The sequence below is a fragment of the Triturus cristatus genome, chromosome 6 (genome assembly GCF_964204655.1).
Source record: "Triturus cristatus chromosome 6, aTriCri1.1, whole genome shotgun sequence".
NCBI classification, from domain to species: domain Eukaryota; kingdom Metazoa; phylum Chordata; class Amphibia; order Caudata; family Salamandridae; genus Triturus; species Triturus cristatus.
Window position 1 is genome coordinate 1733606113 of NC_140589.1, and position 17642 is coordinate 1733623754.

The following is a 17642-nucleotide window of genomic DNA, read 5'->3' on the forward strand; positions in this document are numbered from 1 at the left end:
CGTTTGGAGAATAGTGTCCCTATCTCGGAAATTGAACACACAGGCTAAAATCGGTCTAGGCGGTGCCCCCGGCCTGGGGCGGCCCCCCGGCACCCGATGGGCTCTTTCAATGGAAAAGCACTTGGAGAGGCCCCTTGGTTGCAGCTGGGTGAGGACCAAGTTCTCGACAAAGAGGTCAACCGCATGCCACTCCGCCCGTTCCGGAACACCAATAATTCGGACGTTATTGCGGCGCATCCTCCCTTCGTAGTCATCCAGTTGTCGGGCGAGGGCCTCCTGGGAGGCGCGCAGGTCCGCGACTTCACGTTTGAGGAGGCCTGTGTCATTGGACAGTTCTTTGGCAACACGTTCCACTGCCCCGACCCGGTCGGCGATCTTCCGCACGTCCTCTCGTATCAGACCCACATCGGTGGCCACAGTGTCTATCCGGCTTTCAAGGGATGCCTTGATGGCCGTGATGGCATCCAGGAGGTCTTTGTTGGTCGGGTTGGCATCCCCGTCCGATGCTGGCATCTCGCCCCGATCGCCGCTCAGCGGAGGGTGCCAGGCGAATTTCTCCAGTTTGGCCTGCGTCGCTGTTTTGCCGTTCCGCCCAGGTGGCATGATCGCGCTTCCGTGGGCGCTCCCAGCTATGAGCACAGCCGCTAGTCCCCGCCGCCTGCGATGGAAAGCTCCACCCGGCCTGTCGGCTTTCGCCGGCTGCACCCCCGTCACCGGGGCACCCCACTCGGTCCTGAGGGCAGACCGTAGGGGCACAGTTAAGGGCAGTCGCTGTCCTCCGCGCTCGTATTGCGCCTCAGCTGGGCCGCCTCCCTCCAGTCAGGAGCCCCCACTCACCGGCGGCCCAGGCCCAATTCCCGGTCTCGGCCTCACCCGCCAGTAGCACCGTGTAGGGGGCTAGACGAGCCCCAAGCGTACCCACTGTCTTCGGGCTATGTACAGTCCTGCAAAACACACCACTGGGGCCGGGACGCTAGAGGATCGCTCTTGCCACTCGCCGCCGTAGCCAAATCCTCAAGGGGCCCATCGACCTCCCAGGAGAGCTCCCACAGCGCCACAGCCCGGCCACCAACGGGCGGCAGCTCGGCCCCAGCTCTCACCGCCGGGCCCCCGTTGTTGCCACCACAAGGTTCCGTCCGGCCTGGCAAGAGTTGTCGGCCACGAGTGGTAGGGCCCCCCCCGGGGTATCAGGGAGGCAGCGGGCCAGCCTACGTCTCCTCTGAAGGCCGCCAATCACCTCCTCTGTGCCTCGTTTTACGCTCCCCCGTCAGGGCGCACCCCCATTGAGGTCCATTCTTAACCTTTGTATAATTGTTACGCATTCTGACAGAGGATAAACTTTCATCATCATTATATACAAAAGCACAGGTTGAAGATGAAGGGAACTAATCAGAACTGAGTTCAGCTACGTAGTTCCCCTCCTTTTTATAAACATATCTTAATATTCTCTTGAAAAAACGTGTGCTCGGGGGCGTGGCCAAGATGGCGGGGTGAGCGGACGCTTCCTCCCGTAGCTCCTCCGGCCCGGCCAAGCTAGAGCCCTTTTCTTATGCTTTTCTCCCCCCGCTGAGGCTCAGCGCGGGAGAGGAGCGTGGCGGAGCATCAGGGGTGCACATTGGTGCTGTTTCGGTTCGGATCGCCTCGGGGGAACCCCCCCAAAAGTTCGACCGAGACCAAGGAACGACGACGGCGAGCCCGAGGGGCGGAGCGCATTGGAGAGCTGTCCGGGCGCCTCGGCTGGGCCTGGTGCTGAAAGTTGCGATCTGGAGGGGATCTGGCCCGCCGTTCGACGTTGACTGAAGGAGCCTTGCGGGAAGGGACCCGACGGTGTGGAAGGCTTGGGACGGGTGCCCCGGCACTCAGACTGGTGACGGCGACACCCCGCACTGCGGAGGCCCTAACCCCTAGCCGAGGTACAGCGGACTCCCTGATGAGGTTGGACCATCTAGGCCCCTGTGCGTGACAGACGGGGGCCGGTGGTGGAACTTATTTTACTGTGGGGTGCCTCGGGGGGCCCGGTGGTGTCGTCGGGCCTGGTCGTTTTGGCCTGCTCCGCCCAGCCGCCATTTTGTCCCCGAAGGAGCAGTGGTGGCAGCCTTCGCCGGTGTCCTGGCTGCTGGATGCAAGCGACCCCCGCTGCTGCTGGGCTGAGTACCGGAGGGATGTGCTGATGAGACCCCTCTGCTGCGGCCCCCTTGGTTGTCTCACACAAGCTCTTGCGGCTGACGGTGACCGGACTGGGCCGCCATTTTGTCACCTGTGACGCAGCGACCTCACTCGTGGGGGATACCCAGGTCGAGTGCTAGCCGGCGGCTGAGCATCCCTGGAGTGCCTGGCTCGGTGCCCGACTGCGGAACTAGCGATGTCTGGAAGAGGAGGCCCGAAGAAAGGGGACCGTACCCTGCCGGACATGCTTGGCAGGGCCCAGCACTTGCGGGACAGGACGCAGCCCTCACCGGGGCCCTCCCGGGCTCCGGCGGATGTGACTGGAGGGGAGCCACCCGTCACGAGGGCCTTTATGGAGGAACTGTTCAGCTCCCTCAGGGAGGACTTCCAGACACTGAAGCAGGAGGTGGCCAGCGAGGTCCGAGAAGTGCGCAGGGAGGTGGAGGGCCTTGGCGAGCGTGTGGAAGCGGCGGAGACGGAGGGCCAACAGCGAGCGGAGGAGATAGTCCACCTCCAGCAGGACGTTCTTCGCCTCCGGGAACAGTGTGTGGAGCTCCAGGCCCACTCCGAGGACCTTGAGAACAGATCTCGGAGGAACAACATCCGAGTGCGTGGCGTGCCGACTGCGGACGAGGGGTCCGATCTGGGGAGCTACTTGCGGGCCCTGTTCCGAGAGATCCTGGGGGAAGCTGCGGACTTTCCCATCAGCATTGACAGGGCGCACAGGGTTGGCCGGCAGCGCCAGTCATCGGCACCTCCACCGGACATTCTGGCCTTCCTGCCCGACTTTCCACTAAAGGAACGCATCATGGCTGAAGCCCGCAGGAAACAGCCCCTGACTTTCCGGGATCGGCCGGTGGCGCTTTACCAGGACCTCTCCGCCATCACTCTGCAGAAACGCAGGTCCTTTAGGATTGCCACTGACTTTTTGCGCGAGCATGAGACGCCGTACTCTTGGGGTCACCCCTTCCGCCTGATTTTTCGGTGGAACGGAGTGCTACACCAGCTACGCTCCTTGCAAGACATTTGTGGTGTCCTGGGGCTCACGGCGGCGGAGGAGGAGGGAGCTACGCCGTCGTGGAGGTCCTCGGAGAGACGGAACCGGCGGAGGTCAACGAGGCGGCGCTCAGCGACCAGTGTGGGGCACCCGGACTCCCCTACCATCAGAGCGGACATGGCCGACGCCCTGAGGGTGGCGGCCGGGGACTCGACCGGCTCCTCTAGCGTGGCCTTGACGGCCTAACACACACTCCGGGGGGAGATGTCTTTAGCTTCTTCATATGCTTGGTACGGGGCGGGGGGGTTGGGGGGGAACGGTTGGAGGTGAGTGGCTGGACGTCCACTTTGCTCTTTTCTACGGACTTGCCCGTTTTGGGGCTTGACTGAGACTATGGGGTGTTTGAGTTTGTGGGTGGCTAGTTGCCAGGGTTGGGTTTTGGGTGGGGGAGGGGGTTGTTCTGGGGTTGGGAAGGTCCCGTCCGATGTTGTCTATGCCCGCTTTGTTTTGGCTTGTCCTGCGCTGCGGCCCCGCGCGCCCCACCCGCTGATTCCCTGCCCATTGCATGGCGCTCCCGACCCCCGCGAGGAATGCCGGGCCTAAAGGTAGTGACCCTTAATGTTCAGGGTCTGAACAACCCGGTGAAGCGTAGAGCGATCCTGTCGTTGCTGGAGGGGACGCAGGCGGACATTTGCCTTTTGCAGGAGACACATTTATTGCCCCGAGATTGCCATAGGATGCGCTCTGCTAAGTTCCCTACCCAGTTCTTTTCCTCGGCAGCGAACAAGACGGCGGGGGTAGCCATTCTCCTAGCGAGCTCCTTTCGGGGGGAGGTGTTGCATAAGTGTGCTGAACAGAAGGGGAGGCTCCTTGCGTATCGCATGCGCCTGGGAGGCATAGCATTTACGGTCGGTTCCGTTTATAGCCCAAACGATCACCAAGAGCGCTTCCTAGATTCCGCGCTGGTGGATGTCACTGCTTCCCCCGACCGCCACATTATCTTGGGGGGAGACCTCAACATTGTCTTTGACTCTGCGATGGACAGATCGGCGCAGCGCTTCCCGCAGACGGGGGAACTGTCCCAGGCTGGGAGGGCCCGGATTGCGGAAATGGATCTGCACGACCTCTGGCGCTCCATGCACCCCACGGATAGGGACTACTCTTACTTCTCGCACGCACACCGAACCTACTCACGGCTGGACTACCTCCTGGTGAGTGGACCGATGCGTGCCGCTGCCACGGCGGCGGACATCGGGGTCCTGACCCTGTCTGACCACTCCCCAGTCACCGGCGTTTTCCAGTGGCCGGCGGCCTCCCCCTCTCGGGGGGTGTGGCGCCTCCGGGATACACTTCTACACAAAAAGTCGGTGGTGCAACGCATCGGGGAGGTCATACAGGACTATCTCACCCACAATAGCAACACTGACACCTCGCTGGCGACACAGTGGGCGGCATTGAAGGCCGTCCTCCGGGGGGAATTCATCTCTATCTCTGCAGCTGAGAATAGGGAGCGGCAACTGAAGAGGGATGAGCTGACAGCTCAAGTCCGGGAGCTTGAGCAGGTCCACCGCCGCACGGGGGCGCCGAGGGTGTGGAGGCAGTTGAAGGCAGCGAGGAAGCTCCTGTCGGCTCTGGATCTTGACAGGGCGGAGTATGCCGCCCTACGCTTGAAACATGCCTACTACACTGGGGGGGACAGATGTGGCAAGCTCCTAGCACACCGGCTCCGGGTCGCGCAACAGCGCAGCGTTGTGAAAGAATTGGTGGGCGCGGACGGGGGGGTTGTCTCCGGGGACGCGGAGGTAGCGGAGTCGTTCCGCGGCTTCTACGAGGCGCTGTATGCTGAGGAGCCCTCCTCGCCACGGGATGCCGACGGCTATTTGGAGTCGGTGACCCTCCCGGTACTGGATCCGGCTCAGGCTGACCACCTGGAGCGGGACATCCATGTTGAGGAAGTGATTTCAGCTATCGCGCGGCTGAAACATGGCAAGGCCCCGGGCCCGGACGGGTACACGTCGCTATTTTACAAGACTTTTTGCACGGCCGTGGCCCCTGTCCTTACTCGGCTATTTAACTCTTTCTCCGAACCCGGAGCCATCCCTCCGGATCTCCTGAGGGCGACGGTCGCGGTAATCCCGAAACCTGGGAAGGACCGGGCCCTCTGCGGCTCGTACCGACCCATCTCGCTTTTAAATGTCGACCTCAAGCTGTACACGGGGATTCTCGCGTCCAGGCTGAGTCCACACCTCCCCGACCTGGTGGGGGCGGACCAGGCTGGTTTTGTGCCCGGCAGACAGACGGTTGACAACACCAAGAGGGTGACGCATGTTCTGGAGAAGGCCTCAAGGATCTCGGGGGAGCGGATGTTGCTGTCCGTTGATGCGGAGAAGGCCTTCGACAGAGTTCACTGGCCGTATCTTGAGCTGGTCCTCAAGAAACTGGGAATCGGCGATAAGTTCCGCACCATGGTCTTTAACTGCTACAAGCATCCTTCAGCGTCGGTGCGGGTCAACGGGTGTAGCTCCGGTGGCTTTGCCATCGAGCGCGGCACGCGGCAGGGCTGCCCTCTTTCGCCGCTCTTGTTTGCCCTCTACATGGAGCCGTTTGCTCAGAGGATTCGTAATAATCCGGATGCTGTCGGGGTCCGGATGGGCCAGTACGTCCACACCGTCAGTCTCTACGCGGATGATGTCCTGCTGACTTTGGACGACCCTAGGAGGTCGCTGCCTGCTTGCCTCCGAGAGCTGGACGCCTTCGCGGGGGTGGCCGGCTTCAAAATGAATATGAGCAAGTCGATGGCATTAGACGTGTCCCTGGCTGCGGAAACCAGGAGGGATCTTCAGCGGCTCTTCCCCATGCAGTGGTCCTCGTCCACGGTGCCGTATCTGGGGATTCTGCTGGCGCCTACGTTATCGGGGATGGTTACGGCCAATTATGCCTCCCTCAGCAGGAAGATCAAGGACGAGCTTGGCCGCTGGAACAAAGGCCTGCTGTCCTGGCTGGGGCGAATCGCGGCGGTCAAGATGACGGTGTTGCCCCAGATACTATATCTTTTCCGGGCCCTTCCGCTCCAACCCCCGGCGGGCTGGATACGACAAATGCAGGCTGACATCTCCCGCTTTGTCTGGCAGGGCCGCAGGCCACGCATGAAGAGGGTCCTCTCCACGCTTGCTCCGGAAGCGGGGGGGCTCGGCATTCCGGACCTCCGTAAGTACTTTCAGGCGGCACAGCTCCGCTATCTGGTGGAGTGGAGCAGGTGGGAGTCCGACAAACATTGGCTCTTCCAAGACCAGGCAGTGGCGGGCCGCACCTTACAAGAGGTTCCATTCCTGCGCCGCGCGCATCGCCCCCCTAATCTTTACGCTTCCTTTGTTACGCGGGTCCCCCTGCGGGTGTGGGACGCGGTCTGTGAGGCCCGGGGCCTTACCACCTTCCCTTCGCCGCTCACGCCCATTGCGGGCAACCCGGACTTCTCCCCAGGGATGGAGCCGGGGGTTTTCTCCCACTGGGTGCGGGCGGGCTGCAGGGCTCTCTTCCAGATCTATGGCCCGGAAGGAGTGGTTCCTTTTCAGCAACTCCGCCAGGAGTTCGGCCTGACGGAGCTGGACAGATTGCGCTACATGCAAGTTCGGCATTGGGCCCTCCAGCCCCAGGTGCGTGCCACCGCCGCCCGTCCAATTACACCGTATGAGAGGTGGTTGGCTACTCGGACCTCCGACGCTAAACTGATCACCGATCTGTACAAATACCTACAACCCCCGCCGTTTCACTATTACAACCCGGGGAGGGAGCGTTGGCACAGGGAATTGGGTAGGACACTCAGCCACAAGGAATGGGACAAAATTGCGTATCGGCCGCGGCACTCTGCATATCACACGGGCCTTACGGAGACCTTTACTAAGGTATCCACATACTGGTACTACACCCCGGAGAGACTGTATGAAATGCATAAACACACTGACAGGGGGTGCTGGCGGAGCTGCGGGCAGGAAGGTACCCTTACACACATTCTTTGGGATTGCCCAGTGCTGACCGCCTACTGGAAGGAAGTCTTGGACGAGGTGGATAAGCACTTTGGGATAGAGCTACCGCGACTCCCGGCCTATGTCCTGTTGGGCCTCCCCAATGACCTAATGTACCCACTGAAGTCCCGTAGGGGTAGGCAGATCGCAATCGCGCTGGGGTCTGCGGTTCAGAACATTCTAATCCACTGGCGCACAACCACCGTCCCCTCCATCACCGGTTGGTTGCATAGGCTCTGGCATGTGCTGGGGATGGAGAAGCTGTCGCTTACGGTTGCGGGGGAGATAGACCAATTTGAAGAGCTGTGGCAACCCTTTCTAGCGCTGCTGTCCACTGAATTCCGGGAGCTCACCTGCCCGAGGTATCTTAGGCTGCTCAGGCTGACGCCGCCGGTTACCCCGGCGGACTAGCTTACATGTGAAACGGGGACCCCCGGGGGGGGGGGGGCGGGGCTTCCTGGTTAGGATTACTCTGATGCGGGACCATAGGACGGGGGGGGGGGGGGAAGTGTTGTTGTTTCGTTACTGGGAGGATGGGGGATGGGAGGGGGGGATTGTGTTCTATTGAGGTGTTGATGGGGGGGTTTTTATTGTTTAGATTTGGGGTGTCGGATACGCGTGCGGGGATTCCACAGCTTGTATTTCTAGCCTTCATTTACTGTGTTTTTCCCCTGACCCGCCGCGCTACCTATTGCCAACCCTCTGGAGTTGCACCCTTTTTCTTTGACTGTATTCCATGTATCCTGCCCTCCTATCCCCCTCCCCCATGGTTTGTTTTGTCTCAATAAAAACGTTTTAAACATAAAAAACGTGTGCTCTTGGTGAGTTAGGAGAGGTCTAGATCCTAATCTGTCTCAATCTTGTAGAAAATTAAACATAATCCAGTGAAACCATTCTTCGGTTACCCCACTTCCCTATCTGTTGCACTGCTTGATTTGTTCCACTTTATACTCGGTCCAAAATAAGTATTTATTGTGTACCCCATCTGAATCTATCTGATGCAACAAAGGAAATTGTTTGGCACAGCTAACGTTTTTAGAAACAAATATTTTTTTCCATAAAGATGGTTCCTGTTTAAATAAAGGAAAGTTTAATAAATTGGATAACACAGGGACATTTTGTAAGGCATGATTTGAACAACAGAGATCTGCAGATGACTGCAGCAGTTTAAAAGTGGAAGAAAATGTATTAGCTAATTATTGATCATTTGTGTTTTCTCAGAAATTCTCCTGCTTTAAATGACTTCCTTACCTAAGGAGGAATTATGGCAAAGCTTTAAGTCATAACACTCAAATCCCTCCTTAGCTCTCCAGCCATAGTTCCCTCCTTTAACAATGATGTCAATTTCTTCAAACCTGTTCTGGCCAACATCACCACAGAATATTCGCCCGCGATCGTGTCCACTGTCCGGGTCACCTCGGTCTACAGAGCAGCGCCACATGTTCCTAACTCCATAAGCATAGACTTCCGCACGAGCACCCATATGGGAGATGAAGGGGTTATCAGGAGGGATGCCATAGGGCCTTCCTGCGTGGTTCATCACATCCACGTCTATCCGTAAAACTTTCCCTAACAAGGCACTCCTGTGTAAAGACAAAAAACTCACATTAGGTCATTTAAATGTGTCTTTATACAAATCCAAAGAGCTTCCTTCATTTTAATACTGTGTGGTTTATTTCATATAGTAACGCTGAGGTATAAAATGCCTTTAATTGCGCCTAATTAACTGTTCTAGTGAGGGACACAAAACTGGGAATATGATCACCAGTGGACATGGACAACAAGAGACCTAGAAAGAAACAGTGGAACTCAACATGACAAAGACCCTGGAGGTCATGAGAAGGCAGGGACACTGCAATATTACAGACAGGCAAACATTTTAATTATATCTGATTTTTCGTCACTACCTTGTTGAAGGTGGAAATGTTGATTCAATGATGAACTAAAAAATGAAACCATCTGAACCTGGTCTCTTAATTGGACTTTTCAGCAAGATATTGAACAAAAGTAGGCTACACCACGTGTGTTTGTAGTCATATATGGAAAGGAAGTTAATGCCAGTAAACACATTATTGGCAATATTTTAATCCATTATCCTTCTTTTCAGTTTGCTTTATTTTCCTTACTCATCTGAGCCCTTGTGTATCACAACCAGGCTCAGGGCGGAAGGCATACAAACCCTCAGCTCTTAGTGTGCCTGCCCAATCTGTCTCTGGCTCCATTGTCCTGTTTGGATATCCACACAGACTACACAGGCATGAAGTCACTAAGAGGTCCACAGAAATCGGGCAGGCAAAGGAGAAGGCAGAGAAACCAACGAGTCCAGCTGGTCTGTTGGGAAGTGGGTTTCTCCAACTCTGGAAAACAAGTTAATTCCAACAGTGACACTGGCCACAGGTAAGACCAGCCTTGTACCTCATTTAGTTGACAATCTTAACATACAAAACAGGCCACGCTCAAGGTGAAACGTGCCAGCACAACTTGCATGAACAGGTTTCTGGGGAAGAAATGTACATTTCTCAACAGCCCATTTTAAGCTAATATGATACTATGCAGGTACGATTGATCATAAGTACCAATAATTTGGTACTTTTGTTAAAATATTGGGCCTTAGCACCTATACATATATGTCTGCCCTTTGTTAAGGCTCACTCCATTTACCAGTGGAGAACATGAGAATGATGCAAGTATACAAGACTCAGTAGAGTAGGTTTGTTGGTTCGCAAAAGGGAAATAATTATGTGTACATTGTGATTTTATGAACCACATGGTTTGGAACCACAAAAGGACTTTGTACATCTGGACCATAATTATTTGGAAACCACTGAAACACATGGAAATATGGAAACTTGTCTCTGCCTACTTCAAGTTCCCAGGTTAATGCTGAGGAATTTGTTCTTAGACTTCATTTTCCAGAGACTACAAGTAATGTTTCTTATCAGATTCATACATTATTAACATTTAGCTTCATCTGCATCTTACTTGTTCTGCGCATTGCCAAATAGTCCAAAGGGGTCTCCAGCTTTCCCTCCATCCCCAGTGAATATATACAAATAGCCATCCGTGCCAAAAAGAAGCTGCCCTCCATTGTGATTGGAAGCTGGTTCTTCAATCTCCAAAAGATGCCTAAATGTCAACAAGAGGATTCCATCAAAATATGTATGAAGATGTGCCACATTATACTACCATTTAATGTAATAAATTACAGCATATGTCTCTCTCATTTCTAATCTATACCTAACCTTTGGAGATCAGCTGTAAAGTGGCCTTGTAAATAAACCATTTGTCTCTCTGCTGTTCTCTTTGGGGATTGAAAAATCACAGACTCACTTCTGAGTTTGTAAAAAAGGTTGTTTTTATAACAGAGGCAAGACAAAGTTGACAGGGCCCTTCTGCAAAACAAACTAGAAATGTTCTCGCAACAAATTGAATTAATTGTAACTTGCCCCTCTCTCGAATCAAATTAATTCACCCCATTTGACTCTTATGCTGCCTTTCCTTTTCCCCATTTTTCTAATTAACTACTTTAAATGTTTTGTAGCCTACCGGGCATGTATTGGGCCACCATTTGACTTTCTGCCCTTCTATTCCTTTCTAAATTATGACCTGCCAGTCCTCCAGTCAGTCTGCCTATACTTGGACCATACCTGCCTATCGCCCCCACACTTTGTCTTCATTAGCCCCCTTTTTCAAGCTTACCAAACTTGCATCACACCCACTTCTTTTCTCCTGAACCCCTTCTGTTTCCACCAGAAACCCCCTCCCTCAAGGTGTGCTCTCCATCACCTCAAACCAGATTCAATTCAGTCCACCCATACTTTGCCATTGCCACCCATTTCCTACCGCATGTTCAAGTATTTAGACAACTCATAAACTTGCCGTAATTGCAAACCACCCTAACAGTACTCAGTTAATTCCCCTTAGCCACTATCTCCCTAGCCACACGTCTCCAAAGCCTCCTTTCCATCTCGCCAAGTCTTGGGCCAGTATCTGACCCACATAATGTATCCCAGTTATACAGTCTACTTTGTTCACTATCAGCCCCCTATCACCGCAAAGATCATTTGTATCAATTATACTTTTTCACTACATCGTCCTTTACCTTGCCTTCTACTCAACACTTCTCCCTACCAGGTACCTAAATGTCACAAGAAATAGGAAGAAGTCAGTATACAGTTGTCCCACTGTCCTGAATACAACTCCAGCCTCAGGTTTTCCCAATCCGGTCCAAGATTAAATAAGGCTTACAAGGTAATGCAAGGGAAACGCAAGCCTTTTAGTTGGATTTACTGTGCCACGCAGAGCCACCTTAATCTAAATTAACGCACGGCAGCGTAAGTCTACCCTGGAAAGGCGTTCTCTGGTTGGAGCGCGGGTGTTTCCACACATGGGTTTTTGGCACATTTCCAGATTTATTAAAAATGATCTCACCCAAAGACCAGTTTGAAGAACTGCCACCTCCTCCCAGGTCTGTGGGCACTATAGGCCATTTTTGTTCTTCTCTCTAGCCCTTGAGTACCTTCTGCTAACTTGTGAGACATTGCTATACATGTCCCTATGCCTTCACACAGGCTTTGTCTTGTTGTACTAGATTAACAACCTTCATCACTTTCACAAATCCTCCTTCGCCTGGGTCTTTCTCTACCCATCCAGCCTGGTCCATTGCTCCCCTGAGCAACAGTTCAGTCCTGTACTTTTTATCCCCCATTTTGTTCCCTTTCTCATTCACATCCTTGCCAGTTTCATACTCAGCATCTTCCTCATGTGTCCTACCAAGCTTTCCAGCCAGTCTACGCTCTCTACACCCACTACTGAAAGTTTGAATGTTCCCCCACTTCACCATTCATTCACTCTATACTAATGCCAACATATTCCCTACTCACTTGCAATCCCTTGCCTGTCATCCTTATGTCCCTCAAACCAAAATACCCTCCTAGTATGCTTCTTTACTCTATCTGCACTTCAACCTTTAGCCATCCAACTATTGAGACTTCTTCCCAATGTTCCCTTCCATACTCATTCTATTTGGGGCCCAGTGCTCAACCATTTGCCTAGCCTCATTGCTGTGTCCTCCAGGCTGTGTCCCACAGTAGAACATACCTCTTTCCTCTGTAAACACCCCATATTTGCCACAAGTGTGCTGTTTACCATTACCACGATTATAAGGAGCATCACCACCTCATCAGCCCAGCCCAGGAACTTTACCTCATTAGGCCAAATTCTGGGATTTTGGGCAATCATTTTTTGTGTGGTGAATTCTTTATTAGACTCATATATATCACACACTGGGAGCTCACAAAGAGAGACATACGGAGGGCCAAACATGATTAATTGCAAAAAAAGAAGTGCAATGTAGTACTGTCAAGCAGGGTATGTCCCAACGGACCGATGTACACTGTTTTTGTAGCGCATCTTCCCCCAGGTACTCCCCGCTGACCCTCACTGTATAAAGTAGATAAGTTGTCTGCAATCGTAGATTCCCAAATTCCCAATATAGTTAGACACCTGAAAAGAACGTTTACACAAAAGGAGGGAATAAACACAGAATGAAATCAAACAGATTTTCGATGATGTCTCAAATGCCAAGATGTCCTGTTTCCCCCACCACACATCCCCCAAGATTTGCCACATCCCCAGCTCTGGTGTACCATCTACAGCCTACCACACCCGCAATGTAATTCATGGACAACCCTGTTTATCATTTCCATTCAATTAACCCCTTGTGGGCCAGTGTTAGGGTGCCACCCAGAGTCTCGGGCAATATCTACTGTGGGAACATGTTCCCTGAACCCAGCCTGTCTATTGGATGAAACCTCATGGTTCAAAAAGGCGACACTGTCAAACATGGGGAGCTGGTCCTGTATTTTCTCTCTCAGGAATGGCAGCCTAAATAATTCATTTTTCCGCTCTCAACACATGGGTGCAAGAGGATTCCACCATGAGCACTGTTGACATTCACCTTCACCAGTGGAGGGGGCATCCTCCATTTCTTTTTTTTACTCTTTTTTCTTTGAAACACACACAACGACTTAGGTAAACAAAGCTGTCAGCGAATAGAACTTTACATGGTTGTCGTTCAGGCAAATCTCAGCATATCACATAGGGCAATTCCCAATACAGGGAAGAATCATCAACAGTTGTGTCATCTCTTTACTTGAAAATGGAATAACAGGGAAAAGCAATTCACAAGTGGATTAAGACGTGCATCAGTCAAGTACAGTCAAATACATTGTTAACCCTCTGTGTCTCCTTCTCTATTTCTTGGTACACTCTCAGGAGCTAAGAAACGATCACACAATCCCACCCACACTTCTAAATCCTCCTGCAACATCTCGTCAGTTCTACTGATCTTGATATGAATTTCCTCAGCTAGAGACCGCTCATCCCTCACTCGGTGGGCCAGACGGGGCGCCCTTTGCCCCATCCATGTAATAGCCACACGTCTTCTAGCCAAGACCAGCGCCAATTGGAGGTATTTGTAGTACATCTATCTCCGCCTTGGGTCTTGCTATATCACCCAGCAGGAAAAACTGTGCCGTGAGGGTGCCCTGCAGCAAATGGGCAACACCAGGCCAAATGCAAAAAATCCGCCCCTTTCATGTTACAATGAGAACAGGAAGAGGAGCGTCCAGGATATACTCTGAATAGTCTCAAGGGGTCATATATGTACGATTAAGGAAGCTGAAATGAACCAGCTGAAACTGTGCATTTCTAGAAACCTTGAAAGTTAATGCACACAGCCTGGCCCAGTCCCTGCCTGTCGATGGGTCTCCCAGGTCTGCGCCCCAGGCTGCCTGCGCCCATAGCATCCCATGAACTACATCCACCCCCATGGATTTATATACCGGGGGGCATATTATCAAGGGCCATATCGATGCTTTTTCGGCTTTAAAAGCCAAAAAAGCAGTGAGATTTCCATCGCACTATAAACAAGCTCACGCTAACCCTTATTAGCGCTTGTTTTCACGCGATGGCTGGAGTTTTTTTATCGCCCGGCATGCCATCGCTAATGACATGCAAAGTAGGCGTTCCTGGGTAAAACAGCATGAGAGAACCCGCTAACACGGCTTCGTGGTTTTATCAAGCCAGCAGCAGACCCGCGAAGCGATGTTAATAATCGCGCTAAGCCCACTTTTTTGCAGGAATATAACTTTAAAGTTGATTTAGCCATCTTAGCAATGGGAGGTGGATTGCAAGGCTGAGACCACAGGGGCGTATTAGCAACGTTTCCATTATCGTCCAAAATATATTGCAGCATTTCCAGTGCTATTCCCGCTTTTTGCTGCTATCGCTGGATTTCCTATCGCCTTTGAGATAAGCGTTAATAATAACGCGCTAACTCGGCGAGGAAATCCAGTGATAGCCGGGGATAGAATAAAATGCGCTAAGCGCGCTCTGCGATATTTATCGCATTATGTTGATAATATGCCCCCAAGTGTTTCCCTGTCCCACAAGTAAGCATCACTCCAGCATGTCAGATGCAGTTGGGGCAGCCGGGAAGGTCATCCAAGTCTCCCTGGCAAATTCAGCCAGGACCGCATAGTGCAAGAAGTGGCCAGGCCCCACACCAGGTCCTGCTTGGTGTCCTCAAAGGAGATAAAGAGCTTGTTCAGGTACAGGTCACCCCAGGCCTCACAACGTCCATCTCTCCACGCCTGGTACATCATGATATCCTCCATGCGGTGAAGAGGGGCACGTATCCACACCGATATCTCCCTACGGAAGGGGGCCCTGCGGAGCACCACATGCACCATCTGGTGCCATACTCTAGCCATCTGTGGGACAAAATACAGGCGGTCTCCGGAGACCTCGGTGCCCTCCATTAACAATACCATTAGGTCCTCTGCATCCACGCTGCCCACCAGTAAACGTTTTTCACAATTCTCTCCCTTCACCAACCATCGCTCCGCATGCCGCAGCATTGCAGCAAAGTAATTCTAATGGTGAGGCCTCTAACCCGCTGTCCTCATGGTTTCTCATCAAAGTTCTCCTAGCCACCCTAATGCACCCGCCAGCCCATATCAAGGACATTGGGAGTTTATCCAACTTTTTAAATACCCAGGCAGGTAGAGGGCAAAGGGAGTGTTGTATAGTATAGAGCAAGGGTGGAAGAAGCACCATCTTCGATACGGCAGTCCTGCCCATGAGTGAGAGTGTCAGGATGTTCCAAAAAGTAATAGATGTCTTCAGAGAGTCCAAGACCCTGCCCATGTTGTATTGCATTTGGGCTTTTTTCAAGTGAGCAACGATAATCCCCAGGTAACAGAACCTGTCAAGCTCCCAGCGAAGGCCCAGATCAGGGAGATGTTCCACCGGGATCCCAACCAATGGTGCGAGAGGGAACAAAAAGCACTTCCTCTAGGTCAAATGCAGAACGGAGACCGCTCCAAAGCCACTGAGGACATGCAGCAGTATTCCCAGGGACTCCCACGGGCCTGTAAGGTAAAACAGCAAGTCATCCCGCATAGGAAAAACAGTCGACTTGCCTCCCCCACAGGTATGCCCCAACTCTGAATATCTCTAAGAATTTTTGTTGCCAGGAGTTCCAGTGCCAAGGCAAACAGCAAGGGAGACAACAGGCAGCCCTGTTGCGTGCCCCATCTGAACTCCCAGCCCTCAAATCATAGTGGGCCTAAATTAATCCAAGCTCTCGGGCTGTGTATAACAATCAAATCCAGGCACAAAATTTCAGACCCAATCCAAATCTCTCTAGTACTTCTAATAGGTAGCCCCAATCTACCCTGTCAATTGCTCCTTACTCTCACCCTCTACCTCATGCAGTATATACATAAGCTGTGCAAAATTCATCCCCATGTTGTGGCCTAGGATGAACCCACATTGGTTCTCATGGATGAGGTCACCCTTCACTGGGCCCAAACGAAGGGCTATCATCTTGCAAATGATCTTCTCATCCATGTTGAACATGGTGAGCGGCCGGTAAGAAGCTGGGTCCGTCACATCTCCCGTGTTTAGGCATCAACCATATCTCTCCCTCCCTCATGTGGTGGGCAGTATCCACTTTATCGTGAGCCTCAAAAAACACTTCCAGGAGAGCGGCCGAGTAAGTCTGATAGAACGCCGGTGGGAACCCATCCCCTCCAGGAGCCTAATGTTTGGGAAGTAGCTGTAGGGCTTCCCTCAACTCCTCTAGTATATGCTTGGATTTCAAGTCTAGGTGCGCCCCATCCTTCCCCATGGGTAGTGCAAGAACCCCAGGAAGGACTGTATCCCTGCCTGCGTGATACCTGGGTCTTTTTCATATACTCCCTCTAGGTGTAGTTTGAATGTGTCCACCACCACTTCCTGTGTGACCTGCAATGCAACACCTGGGCCCTCAAGTGGACGACAGGAGCTGCCACCATTTTCCTACGTATTATGCAGGCTAGTAGCCTTCCAGACTTGTCACCCTCCCTATGGAGGCGCTGTTTATACTGCTTCAAAGTAGGCCTGTCCCAGAGTTCCGCTATGCGGTGATGCATCTTCTGAGATCATGTCACCATCCTGCAACCCTGCCAGGTCAGATCACTCCCCAGTTGTCTCCTCACCCCACATGTTAAATCCATACATTGTCCTTACAAAACTGCCTTCATTGCCTTCCATTCAGTGTCTCTGCTGGCCATAATTCTCCAATTATGTTCCATGTACTCTGTCAGTTTTAGTGCCAGCATTTCTCTGCCCTCCGCATCAGTAAGGACATCTTCTGGAAAACTCCACTGTGGGTGCCGTCTCCACGCATCCCCCCACCTCAGGTCACATCTAACAGGTGCATGAACCTAAAAGGAATCTGGCCACATAGGACAGTCACACTCTCATCCGCCGGAATCCCAGCCTAGAGCACCCAGTCCAGTCTGCTGTGTGTACTATGCGTGAGGGAGCAACATGTGGACACCCAATCCTGTGGGTAAATTGCTATCCACACGTCCACCAGCCTCATATTTTGCAACAGCCATTATACGAGGTTTAACGCCCATCCGGGGTGGGAGTCTCTCCAAGTCCCCACTCAACACACAATTAAAGTCCCCCATCCAAAGTAGCAGTATGTCAACATCATGACCAACCAGCTCTTGTACCCAGTAGAAAAATTTACGATCATCCGTGCTAGGTGCGTAAGTGTTAAGAATAGAGATCGCCGACCCATCCAGTAAACCCTGTATAAGTACATAGCGTCCCTCCAAATCTGCCTCTGAGTGCGCGAGGGAGCAGGGGACCCCAGGCGCCACCCAGATCAATACCCTCTAGCGTAATTGGATAAAGGAGCATGGCAGACTTGTTCCTTTCAATTCTAAGTGATTTTACTGGCCTCTGTATCATTGAGATGTGTTTCCTGGAGACAAGCTATTTGGATCTTGTGGCATTTTAGAAAAGATAAAACTCTGTAACGTTTTGTATAAATACCCAAACATGGTACATTCCACGTCAAATCTGTAACTATCCATCATGCAATCCTATAAAAGAAA

The 17642-nt window shown here is 52.5% G+C and overlaps 1 protein-coding gene across 1 annotated transcript in view; it reads right to left on the bottom strand.

The window, feature by feature from the left end:
- HHIPL2 (HHIP like 2) overlaps positions 1–17642 on the bottom strand; it is a 311277-nt gene that overhangs the window by 124274 nt on the left and 169361 nt on the right. The window contains exons 3-4 of the mRNA XM_085609394.1: positions 10168–10311; positions 8437–8768 (exon numbers count right to left, since the gene is read on the bottom strand). Coding sequence (XP_085465520.1) covers positions 8437–8768; positions 10168–10311 — 476 coding nt within the window. The remainder of the gene's footprint in view (positions 1–8436; positions 8769–10167; positions 10312–17642) is intronic.